This window comes from Rhinolophus hipposideros, assembly GCF_964194185.1.
Source record: "Rhinolophus hipposideros genome assembly, chromosome: 11".
Classification (NCBI taxonomy): Eukaryota; Metazoa; Chordata; class Mammalia; order Chiroptera; family Rhinolophidae; genus Rhinolophus; species Rhinolophus hipposideros.
In genome coordinates this window covers 38,155,250-38,179,339 of record NC_138057.1, presented here as the reverse complement: position 1 = coordinate 38,179,339, position 24,090 = coordinate 38,155,250, and the positions used below count along the sequence as shown (strand labels likewise).

The 24,090-nt window shown below is 41.7% G+C and overlaps 1 protein-coding gene across 2 annotated transcripts in view; it reads right to left on the bottom strand.

Annotated features, from left to right (window-relative positions):
• Window positions 1–24,090, bottom strand: part of LOC308505279 (uncharacterized protein C9orf85 homolog) — a 149,263-nt gene that overhangs the window by 71,155 nt on the left and 54,018 nt on the right. Inside the window, exons 5-6 of one of the 2 annotated variants that reach the window (XM_081067227.1) lie at window positions 9,916–9,976; window positions 7,920–8,012 (exon numbers count right to left, since the gene is read on the bottom strand). In XM_081067227.1, the coding sequence (XP_080923353.1) occupies window positions 8,002–8,012; window positions 9,916–9,976 (72 nt within the window). In that variant the 3' untranslated portion in view covers window positions 7,920–8,001. Of the gene's footprint in view, window positions 1–7,919; window positions 8,013–9,915; window positions 9,977–20,949; window positions 23,010–24,090 lie in introns of those variants that run through there. The other variant, XM_081067229.1, reaches the window with a different exon arrangement.

Sequence of the window (24,090 nt, the reverse complement as noted above, 5' to 3'; positions counted from 1 at the left end):
ACATTTCTCTTCTCTGGTGTATTTCCTTGATCTCTGTAGATCACCACTGGGAAGTAATGCTCTAATCTCTCTTGGCTGAGCCTCAAATCTCAACTTTCCAATTAGCAGGCCAAATACAGAAAGATAGGTCCATAATAGGAAGGATAGGTCTATCCTTCCCATAACTTACTAATGTGAATATATTTCCTACCTTCTCATCCCCATACATAATAAAGTTAATAGATCTGCCATCAGAAATTACTGTGTAGAATGGAACTTCCAGGCAGAGCTGCAACTAGCAATTTTGGTGCCGGGGCAAGCATAAAATATGCCCTCAAATTAACTTTGTAATTCATGTCTTGGCTCACATATGGTTGTTATTGATGATACTTACCATCTGGTATTTTAACTAATTATTCTTCCTAACTAGGTGTTAAGCTTAGTGATACTACGTACATGTGCTGCTGAATTAATTGAGAAATCATTTAAAACATTGGCACCCTGTAAATTTCAGAGACCTGGGGCAAAAGCTTAATGCCCGGGCCGAGTTCAGCTCTGATTGCAGAGAAAGAAGAGAGAGAAAGAGGAAGTAGTCAACGACAGTAGAAATTTGAAGCACATTGGACTCATTAATTCAATAAATATTTATTGAGCAATTCTCACATGTCAGGTATAATAGAGGTGATGAGGCTAGGATAGTGGATAATTAACATGCTCATGCTGTTCTCACACAAAGGAAGCCTAAACAACAATCATTATTATCTCTCTTGGTTCTGGGGCTGACTGGGCTCCACTAAGCAATTCTAGTTTGGGGTTTCTCATGGAATTAGTCAGAGGCTAGCTGGGGCTGAAATCAGCAATTTACAGGTCTAGCTGGGGACGAGAACAGCTGGGACTCATCCAGCATCTCTACCTCTGCATTACCTTTCCACGCAGTCTCTCTAACATGGTAGCTTCAAGGTAGCCTGACTTCTTACAAGGCAGCTCAGGGTCCCAAAAGAGAGAAGGCCAGACAGAAACTACTGACTTTTATTACTGATCTTCCAAAGTCACATATATCACTTCCACTGGACTCTGTTCATTGAGGGATAGTTCATGGGGATAGTTCATGGGGATGGCACACAGGCTCCACCTCTTGATGGGGAAGTACAAAGTTTATGGAAAAAGAGGAGACTCAAAATGGGGTTGAGGCAATTTTCGTAAAATATCATCTCCCACAGGCTCCATAAATTTCACCAGCCTGTCAAATGGGCCCATGGCATTAAAAAAAAAATGTGGGAAGTCCCTTTTAGAACCTCATCACAACTGAAGTTCACTCATACCAAAGTCAGTGAGCCTGTTTGAAACTCACCAGCGAACCCTATTTTCTATCTTTCTGTATTATGTTTGCCTAAACAGCTGGCCCTCCCTGCCGAGAACGTCAATAAACTCGTCTGCCTTTGGCTGTCAGGCCTTTGGGGAACCTCACCTTTAGCCAGGTCCTCAGCGCACCCTTAGCCTCCTTACCGCTCTGCCCTGGGTGCCTCTGCCATCTGGTGGCCAGCCATGGTAAATGCACGCTGTGGTCTAGCCTCACGGCTGCTCTGCGCTCCATTCTCTGGGATCCCGTCATGTCAGGATGCTCTCCTAATTTGTATCTTTAGGTCACAGTATCCTGCACCAAGTGATGCAGAATCAACCGTCTTAAATTATTAAAACGTAGGCCAAGTGCTCTCTATGGCAAGTAAACGAATCAAAACCCGTAACAGTGATTGCAGAGGCGGTTTGAAGTCTGACAGAGGGGGGCAATGTAAAAAACATAGGATGAAAAGAAAGAAGGGAAGTTAATTCTTGAGGGTATAATGACTTCAATTGACCCAGTGGATTATGTAGCCCTGAAGCTCAAAAGTAAAGCGAGAATCCGGTATGCATTGTTGAGAACCGCCCCTGGATTCCATCCTAAATGCCCAACTTAGCAGCTGTGGGCAAGTTACTTCTCTGATGCTTGGTGTCCTCATGGGCAACGCTATGATTATAACATTTGCCCTGTGCCATTGTTCTGAAAATTAAATAGGATACCTTATGAAAAGTACCTAGCGCAGTGACTAGCAGGCAGGAAGTGCTCAGACATTGGTTGCTTTAATTAATGTTACTATAGAGATGGGTTAAAATCCTTTTCAAAACTAGGCAAATCCATATTATACTCATGTGCTTGTGGTAAGAGAGCAATGCTAAATATTTAGCGGGGATGTAGGTATGCAGGAGAACCGGACGGAAAAGTTGGGACTGGGACTGTTTATTAATGGAGAAGTCATTTAAAATCTTTTAAAGCGTTTAAAAGGCTCTCCCATGCAGAATGATAACAGGTCACTGTCCTGTCTCATAACCATTAAAGGCAGAAACAGAGGGAAGGAGTTCCAGTGGTTGGCCAGTAACTATGCTTAAACTAGAAATAGCTCAATGAAGTTTATGTGTCCTTTTTATGTTTTTAAACTCCAAAGTCTATGTCTGCACTCAAACAGAATACATTCCCAGATATGAATTGGCATATGATCTGAATCGCTACCTCCAAGGCAGAAGAGGTCTGATGTAATCGACCTGCCACCAGGCAGCTGGCCAATGTCCTCCAGGTATTATACCCAACTGAGGGTTCAATGTCATTCACTAATACTAACAATGTTGGACATTCAGCATTAGCAGTAGCCAGTGGCCAGTAGGTCAACCTTGGTGACAGACAGCTCATTCTGTTGGTCAAATGTTAGGCTCAGGGCCGGCCCAGTAGCTCAGGCAGTTAGAGCTCCGTGCTCCTAACTCCAAAGGCTGCCGGTTCTATTCCCACATGGCCCAGTGGGCTCTCAACCACAAGGTTGCCAGTTCGATTCCTCGAGTCCCGCAAGGGATGGTGGGCTCCACCCCCTGCAACTAAAATTGAACACGGCACCTTGAGCTGAGCTGCCGCTGAGCTCCCAGATGGCTCAGTTGGTTGGAGTGCATCCTCTCAACCACAAGGTTGCCGGTTCGACTCCTGCAAGGGATGGTGGGCTGTGCCGCCTATAACTAGAAACAGCAACTGGACCTGGAGCTGAGCTGCGCCCTCCACAACTAAGACTGAAATGACAACAACTTGAAGCTGAATGACACCCTCCACAACTAAGATTGAAAGGACAACAACTTGACTTGGAAAAAAAAAGTCCTGGAAGTACACACTGTTCCCCAATAAAGTCCTATTCCCCTTCCCCAATAAAATCTAAAAAAAAAAAGAAAGAAAGAAAGAAAAAAAGAGTCTGGTTCCATTTAAAAAAATAAATAAATGCGTAGGCTGCTTCCCGACCAGTATAGCTCCTTTCTTTACGGACCCATTGCTCAAGCACTGGGGCCCTGGGAGAGATACTGGCTGATATTCCCTGGGTAAGTCATCCTGTCCGCCTGGTTACTGAGCATCTCTTCTGGAATGGATGCTCTCACACTATGCCCACGTCTATAGAACCACTCACACGTTTCTAATCTTCCAATCTTGCTAGTTTCATGTCCCTGACTGACTAACCACACCATTTCCCCCCTGCCCAGAAGACTGTGTATCTCTGTCTGGCCACTTCTCCTCCCATACAAAGTGAACTACCTAGTATACCGTTTGCAGCTCTATCCACTAGAAGAATTTCCCCTCACTCTGTCCTTGAGGGTCAATACTGAATGACTGTGATGTGACAACTGCCTTTTTCTTCTTCCCACGATATACTGTTCCAACCCACCTGTGAACCAGACACAAGAAATCTGCCATCAGATCATCTGGAAGCTGCTACAAGGCCATGTGCATGAACTGAGGAAGAGACACTAGCGCCATCCTCTGGACTGACTTCCACCTGATTCTGATGAACCATTTTTCATCACAGTGGGTTGTGGCAGCTCCTTATGATTCAATGATAATGACAATGCCCGGCCCATGGTGAGCAACCCCATTCTCACAGTCATTTGGTATCCTATGGTCAGGTGCTCAGTGTCTACAATGAATGGTTTTCTGCTACAGAAGGCGGGATGATGCCCAGAGCCCTATGAGTCTGTGTTGCAGTTCTCCTACTGGAGCTTATCAGAGAGTAAACAGTGTCCTTTCCACCATGAATACCTGTAGCATCATTGGGTCTGCTGGGTCAATCAGCACAAACTTCAGGGCAGATTGCAATGAAACCCTAACCTGCTGTAAAGTCCCTTCCTGCTCTGATCTCCACTCAAAACTGACTGTATCCAAAATCCAAAAAGGCCCAACAAGCACTGAGCCTCTTTCTTAGTGGTCGAGGGCACAAGGTGCTATAATTTGGTTTTCTCTTTAAGGTGGATGTCCCAGCACACCCCAGACAATTGGACCCCTAATAACTTCAACAATACGGCAGTCCCTGAATCTTCTTCACTTTATCAAATTCATCTTTTGGACATCGTATATCTAACTAAGCACCCACAGCATTTGGTACTTTCTATTCACTATATCCAATTCATTGATATCAGTGATATAAATGGACCAGCATGTCGTGCTGCAAAATGTCAAGAGGATCAAGGTCCTGGGAGACCACTTTATGTCAGAGATCACGAGAGTTAATGTAGCCTTGATCCAAGTCAGTGAATGTTCATTTCTCTCTTTTCCACATTAATGTGATTCTTGATCACCCTTACTTACAGAATTAGAAAAAAAAATGCCTTCCCAAGACCAACAGCCACATACCAACTGCCAGATCTGTAAGACTAAAGATATCACATCTAGTACAGCAGCTATAATTGAAGCTAGCATTCATTTGTCTATATAATCTGCCTTTAGTGCAATGATCCCGTCTGGTTTTTGTAGGAATCACACAGTTGAATTGAATAGGGATGTAATGGGGATCCTTTATGAGTTGGGGTTCAGATCCTGTATTTATATGGACAGGGCTCTCACAGAAACTTCCCCAGTGAACAGTTCTATTTGGGGAAGAATTGTGTGAATATATATTGCATACACTTGCTGGAGGATAGCAGAAGCCTACCTCCAGGGACTCATCCTCCCCTTCAAGTGATTCGCTTTCAGTCTAAGAACAGTCCCAGCCAACAAGGACAGCCACCACTGAGCTTTCAAGGATTCTCGTGCCCCTCGCTAGTGCATTCCTTATCACTTTTATAAAAGGACTACCTCCTGGGCCCTCTTTGAGAATCTAGTCAGCAGGTGGCTTCTCTGGTCTGAAGTAATAAATCTATTCTCACATGCCTACCTGTCTAAGCATACTAACCCTTTCCTCCACATGCTCCCACATCCATTCTGGCATCTCCACTTCATCTGCTGAAGGTCATGATTATGTTCAAACTTCAGGAGCCATCCCAGCAGCATATTAGAACCAGCTTTTTGTTTTTTTACCAGGACATTTACTCCCGAGTCATAGGAGAATGCTCCAGTGTCATTTCACGCTCCCCTTTCCAGCTTTATATTCTGCTCCTCCACTCTCTCCCCCATCCTGATACTCTCAAAATCCATTCCTGAACAGGCTTCCCTGGTTCTGCACAATACACTTTATCCACGCCTTGTAATTATATTGTGAATACCCATTTCTACCATAGTAGGTATTAAATCTTCCCTCTTGGGTTATGCTGAGACCTGTCTGGACGCAATGAGCTGGAGGGTGGGGGTGGGAATGTCAGATCTCGAGAATAAACATCATCTTGCCACACAGCCATCTTGGGTGAGGTCTTTGCATGGTCTCCAGGCAAGGAAAGGATGCTCTTTCTCCTCAAGCAAGGAGCACTGTTGCTTCTGCCAGCCAGGAGTGTCTGCAGAAATATGGGGAGGGGTTCAAGGTTTTCAGACACATCCATTCAAATTACCTCATCCTCGAGCCCTGACTTTAGCACAGGGAATAGTGGAAGCTGTGCAGTCAAGTGTTCTTTGCAGCCCTTGTTAATAAAGCTTATTAATAAACCTTATTAATAAACCTTGGGCGTGATTTTTAGCACAGGCTGCCCCATGGCTTGAGGAGACAAGACTCATTTATATGCTGCCAAGCAAGCCTTCTGGCTTCCCTTTGAGTTAGTAATTGGCTGACCTGCATCTGTCCTTCTTTTCCTTCAAAGATTCGAGAGCAGACATGCAACCAACTCCATCATTTTTATGATGACTATTGCCACATACCCATCAAGTGCTGAGCTTTTGAACAACACAGTGCTTCCTCTTTCACTTATACCTCATCACAACCCACACACGGAAAGCCTTAGTAATCGTGACACTGCAGCCGGCAAAGGGTTAGCACCACCCCACTAACCACCAGCCATCTCATCAGTGAGTAAGACTTTGCCAGGAGCACAATCTAATGGTCTATTCTCTAGGGCTAGTTCTGGTACCAAAGGTCTTGGTTTAGATTCTCCCTAAAGCGGAACTTGAGACTGAGAGTTGAGTGCAGATTGTTTGTTTACTTGTGAGGTGATTCAGTAAGGAGGAAGGAAGGAAAGGGTTAGGATTCCTGTGGTACCTTCTGAAAAGCAGAATTGTCCACATAAAGGAGGGAAGGCTGGGGCATTTATTCACTGGCTCCCAACCCCTATTGACTGGGAAATGCTCCTGGGCTCATTAATTGCTCTCCGTTCTAATGCTGCAGTTGGCAAGGGAACCCTGGAATATAAAGTAATAATCTACAGAAACAGTATAACCTCATGAATTCTGAGCCCTGTGGACATAAATCCTTTCGTTAACCCAAAAGATCCTCTTAACCACAGGCTTATAGAAATGTTCATAAGGTTTTGGAGGTTTGTTGCAATTTACTCATGGCAATACTACCTGTTGACTGCATATACCATTTGAAAGCTACATTTCCATTCTTTTCATAGACTAGAAAAAGCCCTAGAAAAATATCAGTAGAAACTTTACGTGAATTTTTAACAAGATTAAATATAGATACCAATTTATTTAAGATTTCAATAGGTCTATATATCTTAACTTTATTGTTTAAAATGTTAATTATCTTGGCACTGAACTTTAGATTTCAGAAGGCCGTTCCTGTACAAGTTTCATGGTTATTAAATACTACAGTAAAAATCCAACAGAAACACATAATCGTCATCACAAATAATCCCTTCAACATCAGACACATACACAGTAACATTCAATAATATATTTGGAAGGATTTGACTGTTAGAAAACAATCATAAGAAATATTTAAAACCAATGAGGACTATGAAAAAATATTCAGAGAAAGAAGAGATAAAGAATTTATATACTACACAAGCACGAAATTCTCTTGGCCCCAAACCAGTCACCATATGCCTGCCTCTTGGAAGATGTGAACAAGTAATAAGTATTGCGTGGGTCAGGTCATTGAGAAAACATAAAATAATGATAATAGGACTGGCTCACAGGTCTGTAGTAAAAGGTATAGGCTGAGGTTCCCCTGAAGGCATTCCTGGACCTTCCCAGTTCTCTGAGATCTTCCTGATGGGAGAAGTTCTGGCTTTAGGCTTTGAAGCCACATTCTTGGTTATGACAACGAGGAGTGTCCTGCCCCTTAAATCCTACAACCCTACTCTCAGCAAGACCCCAGGACTACTACTTTCTCGCAATTCGGGCATCTCAGTAGATTAATAACAAAACACCTAAAGAGCTGTTTACCCTAGGTTTCAGCATTGCAGATTGGGAAAGGCCTGCTGTTAGGTCCAGTTTGAGAGAGGGGGTCCTCTTTGGAGACACTAAGAGGCAGCAGAAGGTAAAGCAAAGAGTATGGATTCAGGCATCAGGCAATCAGGCACATCCGAATTTGAACCCCAGCTCCCTGAGCAACCTGGAGGAAATTAACAACACGCTCTGAACTTCTATTATCTACCAAATGAGGACACTGATGATGACTCTCTTGCAGAGTCATAAATAATTTGTGTAGAAATCCTGTTCATGTGGACCACTCAGTAAACAGCAGTTTGTTATGGGGTTGAAAAGTGTGGTTTCTAGAGTTCTTGCTACTTACTCATGGTGCGATCTTGGGCTAATTCTTAGCCTCTCCCTGCCTCAGTTTCCTCATCTGCATCATGGGAATAACGTCACCTTCCTCACTGGCTTGCTGTGGGGATAAAAGCATTACTGCTGTTAGTACACTAACCTCTGTCTAGTCATCAAACATGCCAAGCTTATTAGTATCTCAGAAACTTTGCCCTTGTCTTTCCTCTTCCTGTACTGTTCTTTTAAAAACTGGTTTCTGTGTGTGTGTGTGTGTGTGTGTGTGTGTGTGTGTGTGTGTAAGCATTTAGAACAGTGCCTGGCACACGGTCAGTGCTCCGTAAGATTGAGCTATTGCAACAGCACTGCTATCCGTTAACCCTGCAGAACTCTTAAAATACTGCGGTCAGCCTCTTCCGGAACCAGTTGTTCTGTCGTCCAGAAGTCTTTAACTTCTTCTAGAGCTAGCTGAACTCCTGCTGCATATACTAGTCCACTAAGAAATGTCTCTCCCTCTTGGGCTGCCGGATGGCTCAGTTGGTTAGAGCGCGAGCTCTTAACAACAGGGTTGCCTGTTCGATTCCCGCATGGGATGGTGGGCTGTGCCCCCTGCAACTAAGATTGAAAACAGCGACTTGGAGCTGAGCTGCGCCCTCCACAATTAGATTGAAGGACTATGACTGATGGGTCCTGGAAAAACACACTGTTCTCCAATAGTCCCCAATTTAAAACAAAAATTAACCGAAAAAAGGAAAGAAATATGTCTCTCAAGGACACCTCCACTGCCTGATTCTTTGATCAGACACTTGGAATATGCAGATGTAAAATATCACGTCCATGATCTCAGCCTTGCCATTAATCTTACCTTGCACTCAGCTAGTGCCCAGAGAACAATGCTGGACTTGGGAGTTTGAAGATCTATATTTGAAGATCCCTGCTGAGCTTTCGGTGAAGCTTGGATCCACCATTTAACTGTTCAATATCTTCCTCACTTTGACCATAAGTACTAATTTCCTCACTATCTGTTGACAGGATTAAATGAGATAGTAATATACGTAAATCATTGGGTCACTCACCTGTCCACTAGCTCTCCTTTGACCTTAGAATAAAACCTAACTCCGTATCATGACGTTTGCCTAACAGATCTCACCCCAAAACTTCCCTTCCCCTCCCTCTGCTCTAAGTACCTTGACTTCTTTCTGCTTGTCAAATACACCACGTATACTCCTAGCTCAGCAACTTTGACCTTATGTTTTCCTCCACCTTATAATGGTCTTCCTCCGGATCCTTTCCAGACTGGTCTGTCTGTCTGTTTAGGACATTCAGGTCTCTAGTCAAATATCTCTTCCCCAGGAGGCTCCCCCGCCCCCACCCCCACCCCGCCTATTTTAAGTTGCTCTCTATCACATCATCCTCTTTTATTTTTCTCATTGCACTTATCATCATCTGAAATTATTTTGTTCACTTTTTCTCTTAACCATTTGCCCCGAGGGCAGGGGCCATGCCTGTTTGGTTGACCGCTCTCCCCCAAGTGTCTAGACAGTGCCTGGTCTATGGGAGATGCTCCTTAAACATCTGCTTAAACGGATGTGGACATGCTCTGCAAAGGCCTTAGGGTGAGGGTGTTCTGGAGGATGTATTGCATGGACTGGCTGCAGCCACTCACTGCTAGAGCTGAGGCCAAGAAAGCAGAATATCTCCGCCAGTCCAGACACCTTCTCTCTCAGGGATGCTCGCAGGGAAGGCGGCATCACCTTAGACAAAAGCAGGTGAGCAGCGCGGTGTGGGGAGATCCTTTGGTAAAGAGAAGTGCCGTGAGCCCCCAAAAAAGGGAGGGAGCTCCTTATCACACTCATATAAAGGCAACAGTCACTCCAGACCCAGGAAAGACCACGTGGCAGACATCAAGTATGCAGTCAAGGAGGAGGGAGCAGAAAGGCATCGTAAACGGGATTTGGAATACTAGGGGAGCCATTGTGGGAACGGTCTGCCCCAGCAAGAAAATACCAGTGTAGTTTATCACTGACCTTGTATATACAGCCAGTCGTTAAATAACATCGTTTTGTTCAACGTTGATTCATCATGACACTGATGAAAAGGAAAAAGAAAAATCAATTGCCCGCCAGAGCTACTGTCTGTGAGGAGTTTGCGTGTTCTCCTCATGTCTACATGGGTTTTCTCCAGGTATTCTGGTTTCCTCCTACATCCCAAAGATGTGCACGTGAGGTGCACAGGCGTGTCCAGAATATCCCAGTCTGAGGGAGTGTGGGTGTGAGTGTCAGTGGCCTCTGATGGAAGGGTGTCCTGTCTGGGGTGGGTCCCACCTTGCGCCCTGAGCTGCCAGGAGAGTTCCCGGCCTCGACCCAGAACTGGAGTAAGCAGGTTGGCAAAGAATTATCTTCCTTGTTTGTCTTAATCTTTCTTAAATGTAAGCATAGCTCACATTTATCCCAATGTTTAATATTTGAAGTGTTTTAGGGTCCTTATTTAGAAGTTTGGTGATGTTTTTGTGACCACAAATATGCTATAGGAATTTAACTCTTGTCTATATCAATTAGTTTATGATAAAATTGGTTTCATTATGCATCGTTCCCTTTAAAGTTGTAGTTTCCAAGAACCTGTCAACAACATTAAGTGAGGACTTACTGTACATTGGATCCTGCCACTGTACATGGAGCATTAGTGAGAATGTGGCTTATAAAATTACTCTGAAAAGGCAACAGTTGGGAGACATCTGGCATGCAGAACCCAGTCAAGTATCTCTTTGAAAAGAAGGTCCTTCCTAGACTTATGTTACACTTTACTGATTTTTTAAATTGATTTTTCTTGATGATATTATTTAATGATGATGGTTGCTTTTGCACCAAAGTCATCTACAAATTTCATTCATTTTCAGCTACTGGGAATAGTGTGACTACTAAAAGCAGCAACAGAATCTGCTTTCAACTCAGACCTCCTTCCTAGATAGGATAATTGGCTCTGTATGCTTTCCTTCAAGCTCTGGGCCGCTCGCAACCTGGGTTTGGTTTCCTACTCTTACAGAACCTGTGCCCAGAAAGCTAGACTCAGGGTCAATTGCACTCAGTGGTTTGTGGTTGCTGGTTCCTCCACCAGTTTTCCTAGCCTCCCATCCTTTGCACTTCCTTCCTTTTGCCCGAAACAGACGCTTCCCAAATCTTTACGTGCCTACTCCTTCTAGACATCCAATGCTTGCTCAAATGTTGTCTTCCTCAAAGAGCTCCTCCCCCTGGAAAGTAATTTCCCTAAGAACAGGGATCTTACCTGTGTTATTCACCCTCTATATCCTCTTATTCCTAGAACAATGCTCATCCCACAGCAGGTGTTCAATAAATAACAATTTATTCATTGACTGGCACAGGAGTTCAGGGTTTTCGCTGGTCCGTTTAGATTCAGCATTCGGTATCACCAATGTCTGTAATAGCTACATATTTTGTCAATGATCTATTTAGTTTCAAGTTAGGAGCATTGACTTTGGAGTCAACAAGACCTGCGCTTTAATCTTGGTTTTGACTATAGCTATATGACCTTGGGCAAGTTATTTAACCCTTCTGTGCTCTATTTCTTCATTTATTATTTTACAGATAACAACACTTTTCTTAAGAATTAAACAAGATAATATATGTAAAAGGCTTAATGCAAGACTTGGCACATGGTGAGAACTCAATCCATATGCCCGGTCAATATTATAAATTAATGTTAGTATTTGTGCTATTTTTATCCTGGATGCACTTTGCCTGGGAGCAGTGTGATTTAGTAAACTCGCCAGCTGATACCTCTGCCTGATCAAGTGCGCATTCCATGCTCTACAGTTCACTTCCACATGTTTCTTGAGAAGCCACTATAAGTGAATCTTAAAGGATGGGTGGGAATTTGAGAGGCTGGAGGTGGATGTGGAAGGACACACTGAAAGGAACTGCACAAAGGAAGACAGAGTTAGGAAGTTCCAGGGACAGCAACTAGTTCTACACAACCATCCATTTATTCATTTTGAAACCATTTTCCAATCACCTGTTGCTAACTGGAAACTGCTAAATGCTGGGGGTAAAAAGGAGTAAAATGTGGTCCCTGCCCTCAAGGAGCTCAGTCTAGAGAGGGGACACAGTTGAAAACTGACAGCTTGTGAGAGTTGCCGCTGTAGCATGAGTTACATGAGCACAGAAGAAACGAAACATTTTTCCATGTAGGGAAGAAGTGACGGAGAGCCTGCAAACAGGAATAGGACCCACTGCAGAGGCACTGAAGAGGAGAGGACTGTTTAATGGAGAAAGCACTGGAGGTTTTTGAATAGGGGGGTGATATGAAGACCAGAAATGGAAAAAGTAAATAACATACTCATTTTAGAATTCCCCCATATTCACTCATCTTGAAAGCCTGGACTATTATAAAAATAACAGCAGTATCCGTTAATGAAATCAACCCAGAGCCTCCCAAGCTGACCATGGTAGCAGACTTTTCGTGTGGGAAGGGACAGCTGGCCTTAGAAAAACGACTTTTCCCCCTCGCCCCCTTGGATTGAGCTCCTTTTCCACGGCGGTTGTGACCACATGGCCTCCAGAGGGCGATGTGCCCCTTCAGTTCCCAGCGTCTCAACAGCGAACCAGCCTCAGAATCCCCCAAAGGCTTATCGACACACTGCCAGGCCCCACCCCCAGAGTTCCTGATCCAATAGGTCTGGGTGGGACCGAACGATCTGCATTCCTAATGGGTTCCTAACAGCATGCTGATGCTGCTGGCCTCAGGGACCACACTTGGAGAACCTTGCTCACAAAGACCTACGACCCTTCTTTGTGTCTTCAGAAGCACAGGTGAAACAAGGCCTGTACTTGGAAAGGAGACCTTCGTAAAGACTCCAGAAGTAAACAAGTAGTCAAAAAACAACGGGGCGGGGTGGGGGGGCGGGAGAGGGGAGACAACAACAACAACACTGAGTTAGATCCAACCAGATAATGTGGCTTTGCGTTCTGACAGCCCCCTGGATTCCTGATTGAGATCTGGCCTGTCTTCCCCAGTCCCTTTCTTTAGGGCAGAAGCACACGCGCCCATAGAAAAAGATGTTGCACCTCACAGCCTCAACAGGAACAAACCCAATGAGAAGAACGTAACAGAATACAACACCAGAACTGCATAATCTGAACGCGTGAAATATGTATAAAATAGCAGAAGTCTTTGTTTCCTTCACAGAACAGTGTCTTATTTATTTTGTAGCTCTACTTCCTAAAGTAGAGCTTTGTCCCTGGTGTGTGCCTAATAAAGGTGTGAAGTGAACTGACTTATGACTTACACTATCTCTTCATGCATAGAAGCACAATCTACTTAACCTGTGTTACTCATTTGTTCTTCTCCAGCTATATTTATCCAGAGACCTTTGAATCATTTATTATTTTTAACATTGCCACAGCTTTCCAGATAGCATACAATCTCAATAAATACAGATTTATTCTTCCTTATCTTTGTACTGTGTCTTCCTTGGATCATTATCTTAGAAATCTATGCTTAATTTCTAGGCTCGTATTTATTTCACCGTCACGCCTTGTCATGATTATGTGTTGTTTTTGAAGAAAAGTATACATAAAATTTCTCCCTGAAAGCAAATCAATGACTATTTACCCTGTAATGCCATCTGTGATCTTCTTGGTAACTCAAACTAAACTCCCCATTTGTTTCCCTCATCTATTTTTTTGTGGTTGTGTGCCCCTTTTGTGGTTGTGTGCCTACACAGAACACTCTGTGTAGGAAAACTCCCTCATGTTTCCTTCCACAGAAATATTTCCACAGGCCTAGAGGTCTTCAAAACATAGACTTAAGCAGGAGTAGGAGGAAATGAGGAGTTGTGAGAAGAGATGACCATAGCATCTAGAGCCCCATTACAGTTTCTCTGTGGACATCACTGGGTCCCAAATAAAGGACAGCATAGGGAATGGAATGGATAGAAGAGTAATGGAAGGGTGCAGACGAAGCGCCACTAGGGGCAGCCATGGGCACACCACACACCAGTCTCTTCCCTCCCCTGCCCTGCCATATCTCAGGCAAACCCCCACACAAGAGTTAGGTTCTGGAAAGAAACAGGAGTCAAGGTAGGTCTGAGAGAAACAAAAAAAGTTACAGAGAGTGTGAGAGCTAGGGCAAATTAATGAGAAGGAGGGAAGGGGGAGGGAGAGAGGGAGAGAGGGCGGGAGGGAAAGAGAGAGAGAGAAAAAAAATGGAAAGACAGAGATGCAGAGACTCTTCTACAAGGATGAATTGCTCTTCCCACCAAGCTACATACACACTCCCCAAACCACCTCAGGAGTCCTTCAACCTGGAAGTCCAAGCCTCATGGGGTGAGTCACCAACCAAACCCTAAATAAACTGCTTGACCTAGTTCTGAAGAGGATTATGTTTAGCCTCAGTCACTCATGCATTATTCCTTTATACTTTTAGTAGCGACCTGTCTTATCTACCCAAGGGGATTAATGGACTAAAGTCATTTATTTTTACATTAAATTTGTGACATCAACTTCATGTTTGTGTTTAAAAGACTATTCAGAGTCTAAAAAAAAAAAAAAAAAAATGGCCTCAGGATTCTCATCCAGATTCAAACCATTGAAACTAGGCCAGGTTAGAGAAATGGAAACAACAAAATCACAAGAAGTTAAAATGTGGCAGCTGTTTGCCAACCCTAAGCCAAAAGTTACTCTTTCAGAAAGAATAACACCTTCCTGGACAAGCTAGTGTCATGCTTGCAAATCTTGTGGAACAGAGGGATTTAAGAACTTTTAAACTGATGATTTATGGGTGAACACAAATGGTTTATCACATCTGTTTCCCATAATGGCCCAGTGAGGAAAATGTACTTCATTTTACACATGAAGAAACTGAAATTCAGAGAAGGAAAGCGATACACCAATGATCACACAGCAAGAACCAGGAAGTAGAACCCAGCAACTTATAGTCTAGTGTTCTTAAAAGTCTGTATGGGTAAAATGTTGGTCCAAAACTTAAGACAAAGAGAGAGATATATCTCCTTGTAGTCAATACTATGAAAAATCCCCCACAAGGTCATGGCTAATTTTACATTCACCCATAGAAAACATTTTCTTCTTATTTTTAAAAAGTCAAGATTGCCTGGATTTTTTTCCTACAAAAACAATAATATGTAAAGTTGAGAAAAAGATGACAGTCAAGAATTAGATGCCTAGTTCAAAAACAATAGCAGCAAATGCAAATCCTCTCTATCTTTTAATTTTCTCTCAATCTCCCATCATAGAATGTTATTTGTTATGAATCAAGGATAGACAGACTTTTGTTGAAAGATTCAAGTAGGAAAAATTTAAGCCCAAAACAAACACATAAAAAAAAAAAAAAATAAGGTACCCAAGAGAGATCCACGATGGTGGAGTAGATAAACATTGTGCCTTCATCCTTCCATGAACACATTTAAATTACAACTAAATTACAGAACAATCAATCTGGAGAATCATCTGAAGTCTAGTTGAACAGAAGTTTTATAACTGGGATACAAGGGATACAAAGAAGAAGCCACTTCGATACTGGTGGGGGGTGGGTGGAGATGCGAAACGGGCTGGCCCCAAACCTCTGTGTGGTGGTTTAGAATCAGGAAGAATATCTCAGCCATAGGAGCGAATGTCTCAGCCACACACCGGCTTCCCCAGCCCAGAGCACTGGTGCTGGGAAAAGGAAACCCCACAACATCTGGCTGTGAAAAACACTGGGGATTCCAATCGAAGGCTAGGGAAACCCAAACATCCTCTTAAAAGGCCCATGCAGACTCACTCACTCACAGGCACTCACCCTGGGCTCAGTGAAGGGACGGTGACTTGCCTGGCATCCGAGGCATACAAGTGGCAGGCTGAGGGGTGTGGCTTTGAGGCAAGGATTGGAGGACAGTCACCATTTTCCCTGTGTAGGCTTCTGTTCCCCTGCAGATGGCAGGTGGGCGCCATCTTTCCTGTGTTGAGCCCTCCCCCTCAGGCCAAATCTGAATCTGATTGGTCTGGTGAGCTCCACAGCTCCACTCTGCTGACTCACTGGGAACCCGCCCTACCCAACTTCCCCAGTGCAGGAGAGCAGCCAGCCCAGCCTGCATTACACTTTCTTGGAAAACTATTGGAGTTCACAGGCCCCAGGCAGGGAGCAACTGACCTCCCTGTGCTCTGAAACTTTTGCTGAGTAGTTCCAGGCTCAGCAGCGGCACCAAACCAGAATCTACATTAGTCTGGTGACCACAGCTCTTCCCAATCTAGTGACTCCCTGAGAAACTGCCTCACCCAACTTATGTGTCACACAAGGCTTTATCAGTTCCTAAACCTGAAGGGAGCCAGCAGGTGGCAGCAGGCCTCAGAGTGTCCTTGCTTTTTGTGCAGCTACCCCAGGCATGGTGGCTATAGTAATATCTGCCAAATAGAAGCTAAGGCAAAAAATGTTATTAGGTTGAAGTATTTCAGTAGGTTGATAAAAGTTTCAAGCACAAAATTGTGGTATTCTCATGAAATGGAATACTCCAAGAACAGTGAAAAGGAATGAATCAGGGTAAAAAACATAACACACATACACACACATATGTATATACTATTTATGTGTGTGTGTGCATGCATGTGTGAAAAGTTTAAGGATACATAGACACATGAGAAAATTTATCTTTGGATAAATACCAAATTACAAAGAAGTGCATGAGAACACGAATTCAGAATAGTGCTCCTTCTGGGGGGGCGAGGGCACACAGGCACATCAAGTGTGGAGGAGGCAGGGCAGGCCTCTTTTGTGCTGGCAAACTTCAGGGTTGCAAAGATATTTTCAGGGAAGGATAAACAGAAGACAACACCAGAATACCTGTAGGATATTCTGCCACAAAAGAGAGAAACATTGTGTCAAGCTGCAAAATACTAGTTAACTTGTTGAGAAAATTTTACCTAATATTGAAAAAAAAAAAGGAAATATCCACCTCAAGTTCAAAGGCAATAAAATATAAGAAAACAACAACTTTGGAGTTAGATTCGTAATGGGAATGTCTTTGTCATCATATCTTTGTGTATTCCTCATTCTTGAGGAACAGGTACTTGTTCTACTTCAACCTGAACAAGAGCGGCATGTGGATGGGTGGTGGGTGTTTTAAGAGAACAACTTGAAAAACCAGAATCCTGCCCCCTGAATTTCAGGGAGCCAGGGACTGGTGTGTAAATCCCCATGGGAAGATTTTGGAAGTGACAATTTTGCAGGAGAAGGCCGGTAGAGAGAGCTACAGTGGAGCCACCGTGTTTCTATTGATGGTGGCTCACATCTGGGAGGCTTTTTCAGGCATCAGATAGACCCTTGAAAGAAAGTCAATCATCTTCTTTTTAACACACTCTAATTGAAGCATAACATAGAAAAAGTACACAAATCACAAGTGTACAGCTTTATGGGTTATCACAAAATAAACATGCATTGACAACCACCACAATCAAGAATCTGAGCATAATCCCAGCAGCACTTGCCCTACCCTTGCTAACTACCCAAAAGTACTATTCTCACTTCTGTTAACATGGATTCGTTTTGCCTGTCTCTGCACATTTTATAATCATTCAGTATATAAGCTTTGTGTCTGGCTTCTTATACTCAACATTTTACTTTGAGAGTCACTCATTTGTAAATAACTAGTGTATCAGTTTCATTGCTACATAATATTCTACTGTATGAACATATCACTATTTATTTACTTATTATTTCTGTTGGACATTCTTGTACACCTCATTTGGTGTATTTCTGTTCGGTACATGCTCAGAAGAGAGATTCTGGGCCATAGACATATGAAGCTCAGCTTCAGGAGACACTGTCATACATATTTGCAAAGTGGCTGTCAACAGCTTACACTCTCACCACCAACAACAGATGAGAGTTCTACTTGCTCTACATCCATACCAGCACTCTGTATTGAACTTTTATTGATTTTATTTACACTGGTGGATTGTCATTGCAGTTTTAATGTGAATTTTCCTGAAGGCTCATGAGCATATGTTGATAGGTTTATTGCCATTTTGACATCCTGTTTTGTGACTTGACTGTTCCAGTCTTTTGCCCATCTTTACATTGGTGGGCTATCTTTATTAATGGTTTATTTGTTTTCCCTTTATATTCAGATATAGGCATTGCGAATATCTTTCCTTATCTCGTGGCTTGCCTTTTTTACTCTTAATGATGTATCAGGATAAACAGACTTGTCTAATTTATTGTAGTACAATTTATCAAAACTTTTCCTGTACATTTAGTGAGGTGTTTTTTTCCTATTTAATAAATTTTTGCCTAGACCAAATACACACCTCAATAACTTTTAGGAAAAACAGACAAAAAAGTTCAGTAATGATAAAGACTATTTGAGCACCACTAGTAATGAACATGATCTAGTTGATTTCTTTAACTCGAAAAGTTCTATCTCAGTCAGAAAAAACACCAAAATTGTGCTTAATGGGGAAACATTAGAAGCATTCCCACCATAATCAGGAAAAGACAAGTATGCTCCTTATTACCACTTTTATTAAACATTGTACCAGAGGGATTATCCAACCCATTTGAAGAAGAAAAAAACATAAAAGTTAGAAGGAAAAGGCATAACATTCACTACTTGCAAATGATATGGTTCTATACAGAAAATCCAAAGTAATTAACTGAAAAATAGTATGAATAAAAGTAGAATTCTGCAAAGTAGTATAGTACAAAATAATACACAAAGTAAATTGTTTTCACTTAAGTAATCAACCATAAGGTAGATATGATAGAAAAAAAAATCCCCAATTATAATAGGGGAAAAAATCTAAGTATAAGCCTAACAAGAAATGTATGGGGTCTATATGAATAATATTTTAAGACATAATTGAAGAGCAGAAAGGAAGACTTGAGCAAGTGCAAAGACTTACAATGTTAATGAATAAGAAGACATCATCAAAAGGTGTTAATTTTCTCCATCATGAGCTTATAAATTTAATGTGATCTCTGTACAAACCAGGATGGTTTTTTGTTTTTTTGTTTGGAGCTAGACTAATACATCTAAAGTCTATATTAAAAATGATGGAAACACTTTCAAAAGAAAGAGCAGTAAAAAAGAGACTAACCCAATGGGATATTAAAACATACAAAAAAACCTTCAATAACTAATATAGTATGATGGACAGACCAATGGAACAGATTAGAAAGTTCATAAATAGATCTAAATGCATGACAGATTTTTACTGTAGCATGATACAGCTCAAATTTGTGGGGGGAAATGATTATTCAGCAAATAGTAAAGAATAACTGGTTAACATCTGGAAAAAAATTAAGGTAGAACCATATCTTACACTTTGCTCCAAGAAAATTCCAAGTTGATCAAAGATTTAAAACATAAAAGCATACAAGTTCTAAAAGGAGAACATATGGGAATTCTTTTATAACTTTGAGTCATGAAGACCTTACTATGTTTAGTAGACATTAAAAAATATGGCTAACTGCTAAATTCCACTACATAAGAAAAGCAAAGAAAAGCTTCTGCTTTGGGGGTGGAAGGAATCATAAGTAAAATAAAAAATAAATGACACTCTGGAAAAATCTTTGTAACTAATATCACAGAAAAAGAGCTAATCTCTCTAGTATTTAAAGAGTTCCTAGAAATCAAACAGAAACACCAACACACCATTCGGAAAAAAAAAGGGCAAAAAACATGAACAAACTGTTTACAGAAAAGTGAGTACAACTGACTCTAAATTCATGAAGAGTTGCTTCACTTCACTCAGAATGAAAGAATTGCAAATTAAAACTATCTGGGATACCATTTTCTCCTCTATTAGATTGGCAAAAATGCAAAAAAGTAACAACACATTCTGTTGGCAAGCTATGGGAAGATGGATACTTTACTCACATTGCTGGTAGGACTTTAAATGGACACGACTCCAGTGGAGAGCTACTTGTCACCATCAAAATTACTAATGCAAACAGATGCCTTTAATCTAGCAATTCCATTTCTAGGAATTCATCCTTCATCCATTAGTGCATGCCTTTAAAATGACATATGTATACAGAGTTACTCATTGTATTATTGTGACGGCAAAAGATTGGACCCAAACATCAATAATAGGGGACTGGTTAGATAAGTTATATATAATACATATAACTGCATATAATGGAATACAGTTGCAAAAAAATGTATGTTGCAAAAAATCAATGAGGAATTATTCTTGAAGCCATCTGAAACTCTTAAGATATAGTCGTGGAAAAAAGCATGTTGCAGAGCACTGTGTATGTTACCTTGTGTAGCTACAGGGGGAAAGAATAAGAATCTACTACCGTGTTTCCCCGAAAATAAGACCGGGTCTTATATTTATTTTTGCTCCAAAAGATGCATTAGGGCTTACGTTCAGGGGATGTCATCCTGAAAAAATCATGCTAGGGCTTATTTTCCGGTTTAGGTCTTATTTTCGGGGAAACATGGTATCTTTGTAGACAAATAAAAAAGCTCTAGAAGAACATTGTCCTGAATCTTCTTGATTTTGTTCCTCTAGGTCCAATCTTAAACCTCCTCTCCTTACTCTTTCCCAGCAGGCTGAATGTTATGCATTATGGACGCCCTCTAACTTTGGGCTAAACTTGGAAAATGGGAGGTAAAGCAGGAGATCAGAGGGCAAGGGAGTGTGATGGGTGGTATTTATTTTCCAGCCACATCTACTAGTGGGCTGCACTCTCCTAAAACTCTCTCTAGTTTCAGTGACCTTTCAGTGACCTCCTTTTGCACCTTGAGCCCTACCAAGCACATGCTTCTCCCACAGCCCTGTTTTTGCTGTCCTTGGCATGGTTGGTCATCCTTGGTTGGCTTTCCTTAACCCTGCACAAAGCTTTGTAAATAATCTCTCCGTCAAAACTTCTTCAGCTACCCCACTTGGGCTTGCCGTCTACTTCATGCTGGGTTCTTGACTGACAGATATTGAGCCAATGGGTTTTAGGGATAAAATGCAAATTTTTTCATTGTACACTACTTTATGCCTTTTGGTTTCTGAATCACGTCAATCTATTGCGTCATTTTAAATTGTTAACATGTACCTTTTTAAACTTTTATTTTAAAATAATTGTAGGTTCACAGCAACGTGCAAAAATAGTAGATAGGTGTCCTGTAGCCTTCGTCCATCTTATGTAACTGTAGTACAATATCCCATGTAACTGCAGTATCATATCAAAATCAGGAACTTGACTTCGGTGCAGTGTGGCGTGTATGGCCCCATGCCATTGTATCACACATGTAGGCTCATGCAACTCCACCGCAATCAGGATGAAACATTATTCCAACACCACAAAGAGATCCCTGTGCTACTTACTTCTTTACAGTTACACCCACCCTCTCACCCACAACAGCCCTAAGCCCTGGCAATCACTAATCTATTTTCCATCTCTATAATTTTGTCATTTTGAGCATGTCGTATTAATGGAATTATACAGTATGTGGCCTTTTGAGAGTGGCTTTTTTTTTTCACTTAGCCCAATGCCCCTGAGATCCCTCTGAGTCGTTATGTGTTATCAACAGTTTGTTCCTTTTTTATTACTGGGTAGAATTTCATAGTATCAGAGCAGCACAGTTTTAGTCCTTCACTTATCAAGGTGCATTTTGATTATTTGCAGTTTGAGGCTATTACAAAGAAATCTTCTGTGAACATTAGTGTACAGATTCTTGTGTGGAGATGAATTGTGATTTTTCTGGGATAAATGTCCAGGAGTGTGATGACAAGTTATATACTAAGTGTACGTTTAGTACGTTAAGAAACTGCCAAAGTATTCTCCAGAGTGGCTGTATTACTTGACCTTCCCACTAGCAATGTATAAAAGATCCTTATCCTTGCCAGTATTTGGTATTGTCACTATTTTTTATTTTAGCTAGAATAGATGTGTACTGATATCTTATTGTGGCTTTCATTTACATTTCCCTCACGGCTAATGATGCTGAATGTCTTTTCATGTTTTTATTTGCAAACCCTATATCCTTTTCAGTAAAATGTCTCATGTCCTTTGCCTGTTTTTTTAATTGGATTGTTTGAATGTACACTTGTAAAAAGTTGATGGATTCAGTTTGCAAATGCAAGTTTCTTTTGTATGCCTGAAGGAAATATAACAAGACTATTTGATAATATTATGGCTATTTAAACTGTAGGTGCAAGAGACAGAATGATGACACTAAGACAAATATAGGGAAGACAGTGTCAAGATAGGAACACAGAAAGGAAGAAGAGAGAGGGAAAAGGAGGGGAGCGAGAGGAAGTGGACAGAGGAAGAAAGGGAGAGAGAAGAGAGGAAACAGAGAGTGCTGGAGCAAAAAGATAGAATGGAAAGAATAAAGAAGTGGGAGAAGTAAAAGATAGAGTGGCTCCCAGGAGAAAGATGAAACATGTCAAGGCCAAGTGGGGCTAGAAAGTATCCCCAAGATGAATGGGTAAGGGAGACCGAGGTTATCCACAGAGAAGTTTTTTGTATTTTAAAGTTGAACTGAAACCTGCAAAGTCGTGAAGACTTTGACTTCCTTTAAAATAAATCTAAGCGGACTGTTAGTAGTGGACTTGAAAGAGAATTGGAGTCAAGGGATATCATCCTTAATCCCACTTCTACCACAGCCTGAGACCTCTGAAAAACTCTTTCATCTGGAGGCTGGGAAATCAAATTCTCTGCCTCTCCTATCTCTTGGGGGCTGTTATATTTTACAAGGCACTTACTAGAAAACACTTTTGATCTGTCAGGTGTCCTACAGATGAAAATTGTGACTGCTAATTTTATTATGACTTTGTGCTCTTCACATTATAAATTCAAATATTCTGAAAATAATTCTGTCATCTACATACGTACACAGCACAGCTGACAATGTGACGGGGTAAAGAAAACACCGGACAGGCTGGAGTTAATGGTACGGTAGGTTGTGGCCCAGTACAGCGCTGGGTGAGAGGCACCTCTCCACCTCTTTCCTCCTGCCACAGCCAGGGGAATAATCTGGACTCTTCTTTCGGGGATTCCCATTGAATGAATCCAGTTGGAAGCCAAAGGACAAGGACATCCATAATTGTGAACTGTGAGTTCAGCCTCCCAGGTCACAGAATAAGTTGCAACAGGATGGAGAGTGAATCTAGAAAGACAAACGGAAGATATCCTGTGGTTTTTAAAAATTAACTTCTGTGTGTTTATGTTCAGTTCCCTCAAAGAGATTATAAACCCCTTTCGAAAAAGACTGTCTTATCCTTCCATGGAGCCTTCTATGTCACACCTGGGATAGTTTGGCATGAGTGAATGAAAGTACTTCAATGTTCAGAGACCAAGGTATAAAGCATTACAGATATATTCAGACAATTAAGTTCACGAACTCATCCTAGAAAAAGTGCTACACATCTCAATGCTGAATATCACTATGGTCACCTTCAAAGTACTCCCCTTGGGAAGCTATGCACCCATGCCAGCTCCTAGCCCACCCTTCAAAGCAATTTTGGAACTCTTTTTCCCGAATGGCCATCAGAGCTGTCGTCATTGTATTACCCTTGATGTCCTGAATGTCATCAAACGGTCTTCCTTTTAATATTTCCTTTATCTTCGAGTAAAGAGTCACTGGGGGCCAGATCAGATGAGTAAGGAGGGTGTTCCAATACAGTTATTTGTTTACTGGCTAAAAACTCCCTCACAGACAGTGTCATGTGAGCTGGTGCATTGTCGTGATGCAAGAGCCATGAAATGTTGGAGAAAAGTTCAGGTCGTCTAACTTGTTCACGCAGCACTTTCAGCACTTCCAAATAGTAAACTCAATAACTGTTTGTCCAGTTGGTACAAATTCATAATGAATAATCCCTCTGATATCAAAAAAAAGGTTAGCAACATTATTGCAACAAGTTCATGAACTTAATTGTCCGATCTCATATACATACTATATACATATATATAATATATATGTAACACACACACACACACACACACACACATAAATTATCTGAAGAAAATAATCGCCCTAGGTATTCTACCCAATTCCAAAAGGACATCAAAGTGATTGGAACGTAATGGGACAGAGCACAGCAGTTCAAAATGACTGGATCAGGTAAAACTCTGATGGCACTTAATATACTCCTAACTGAACAAAGATTTTGGCTCTCCTTGAATGATTTCATAGGTAGGCATCAGCCAGTCCAGCCCCTGCTTTTCATTAGCAGGGCTTAAGATGAAAT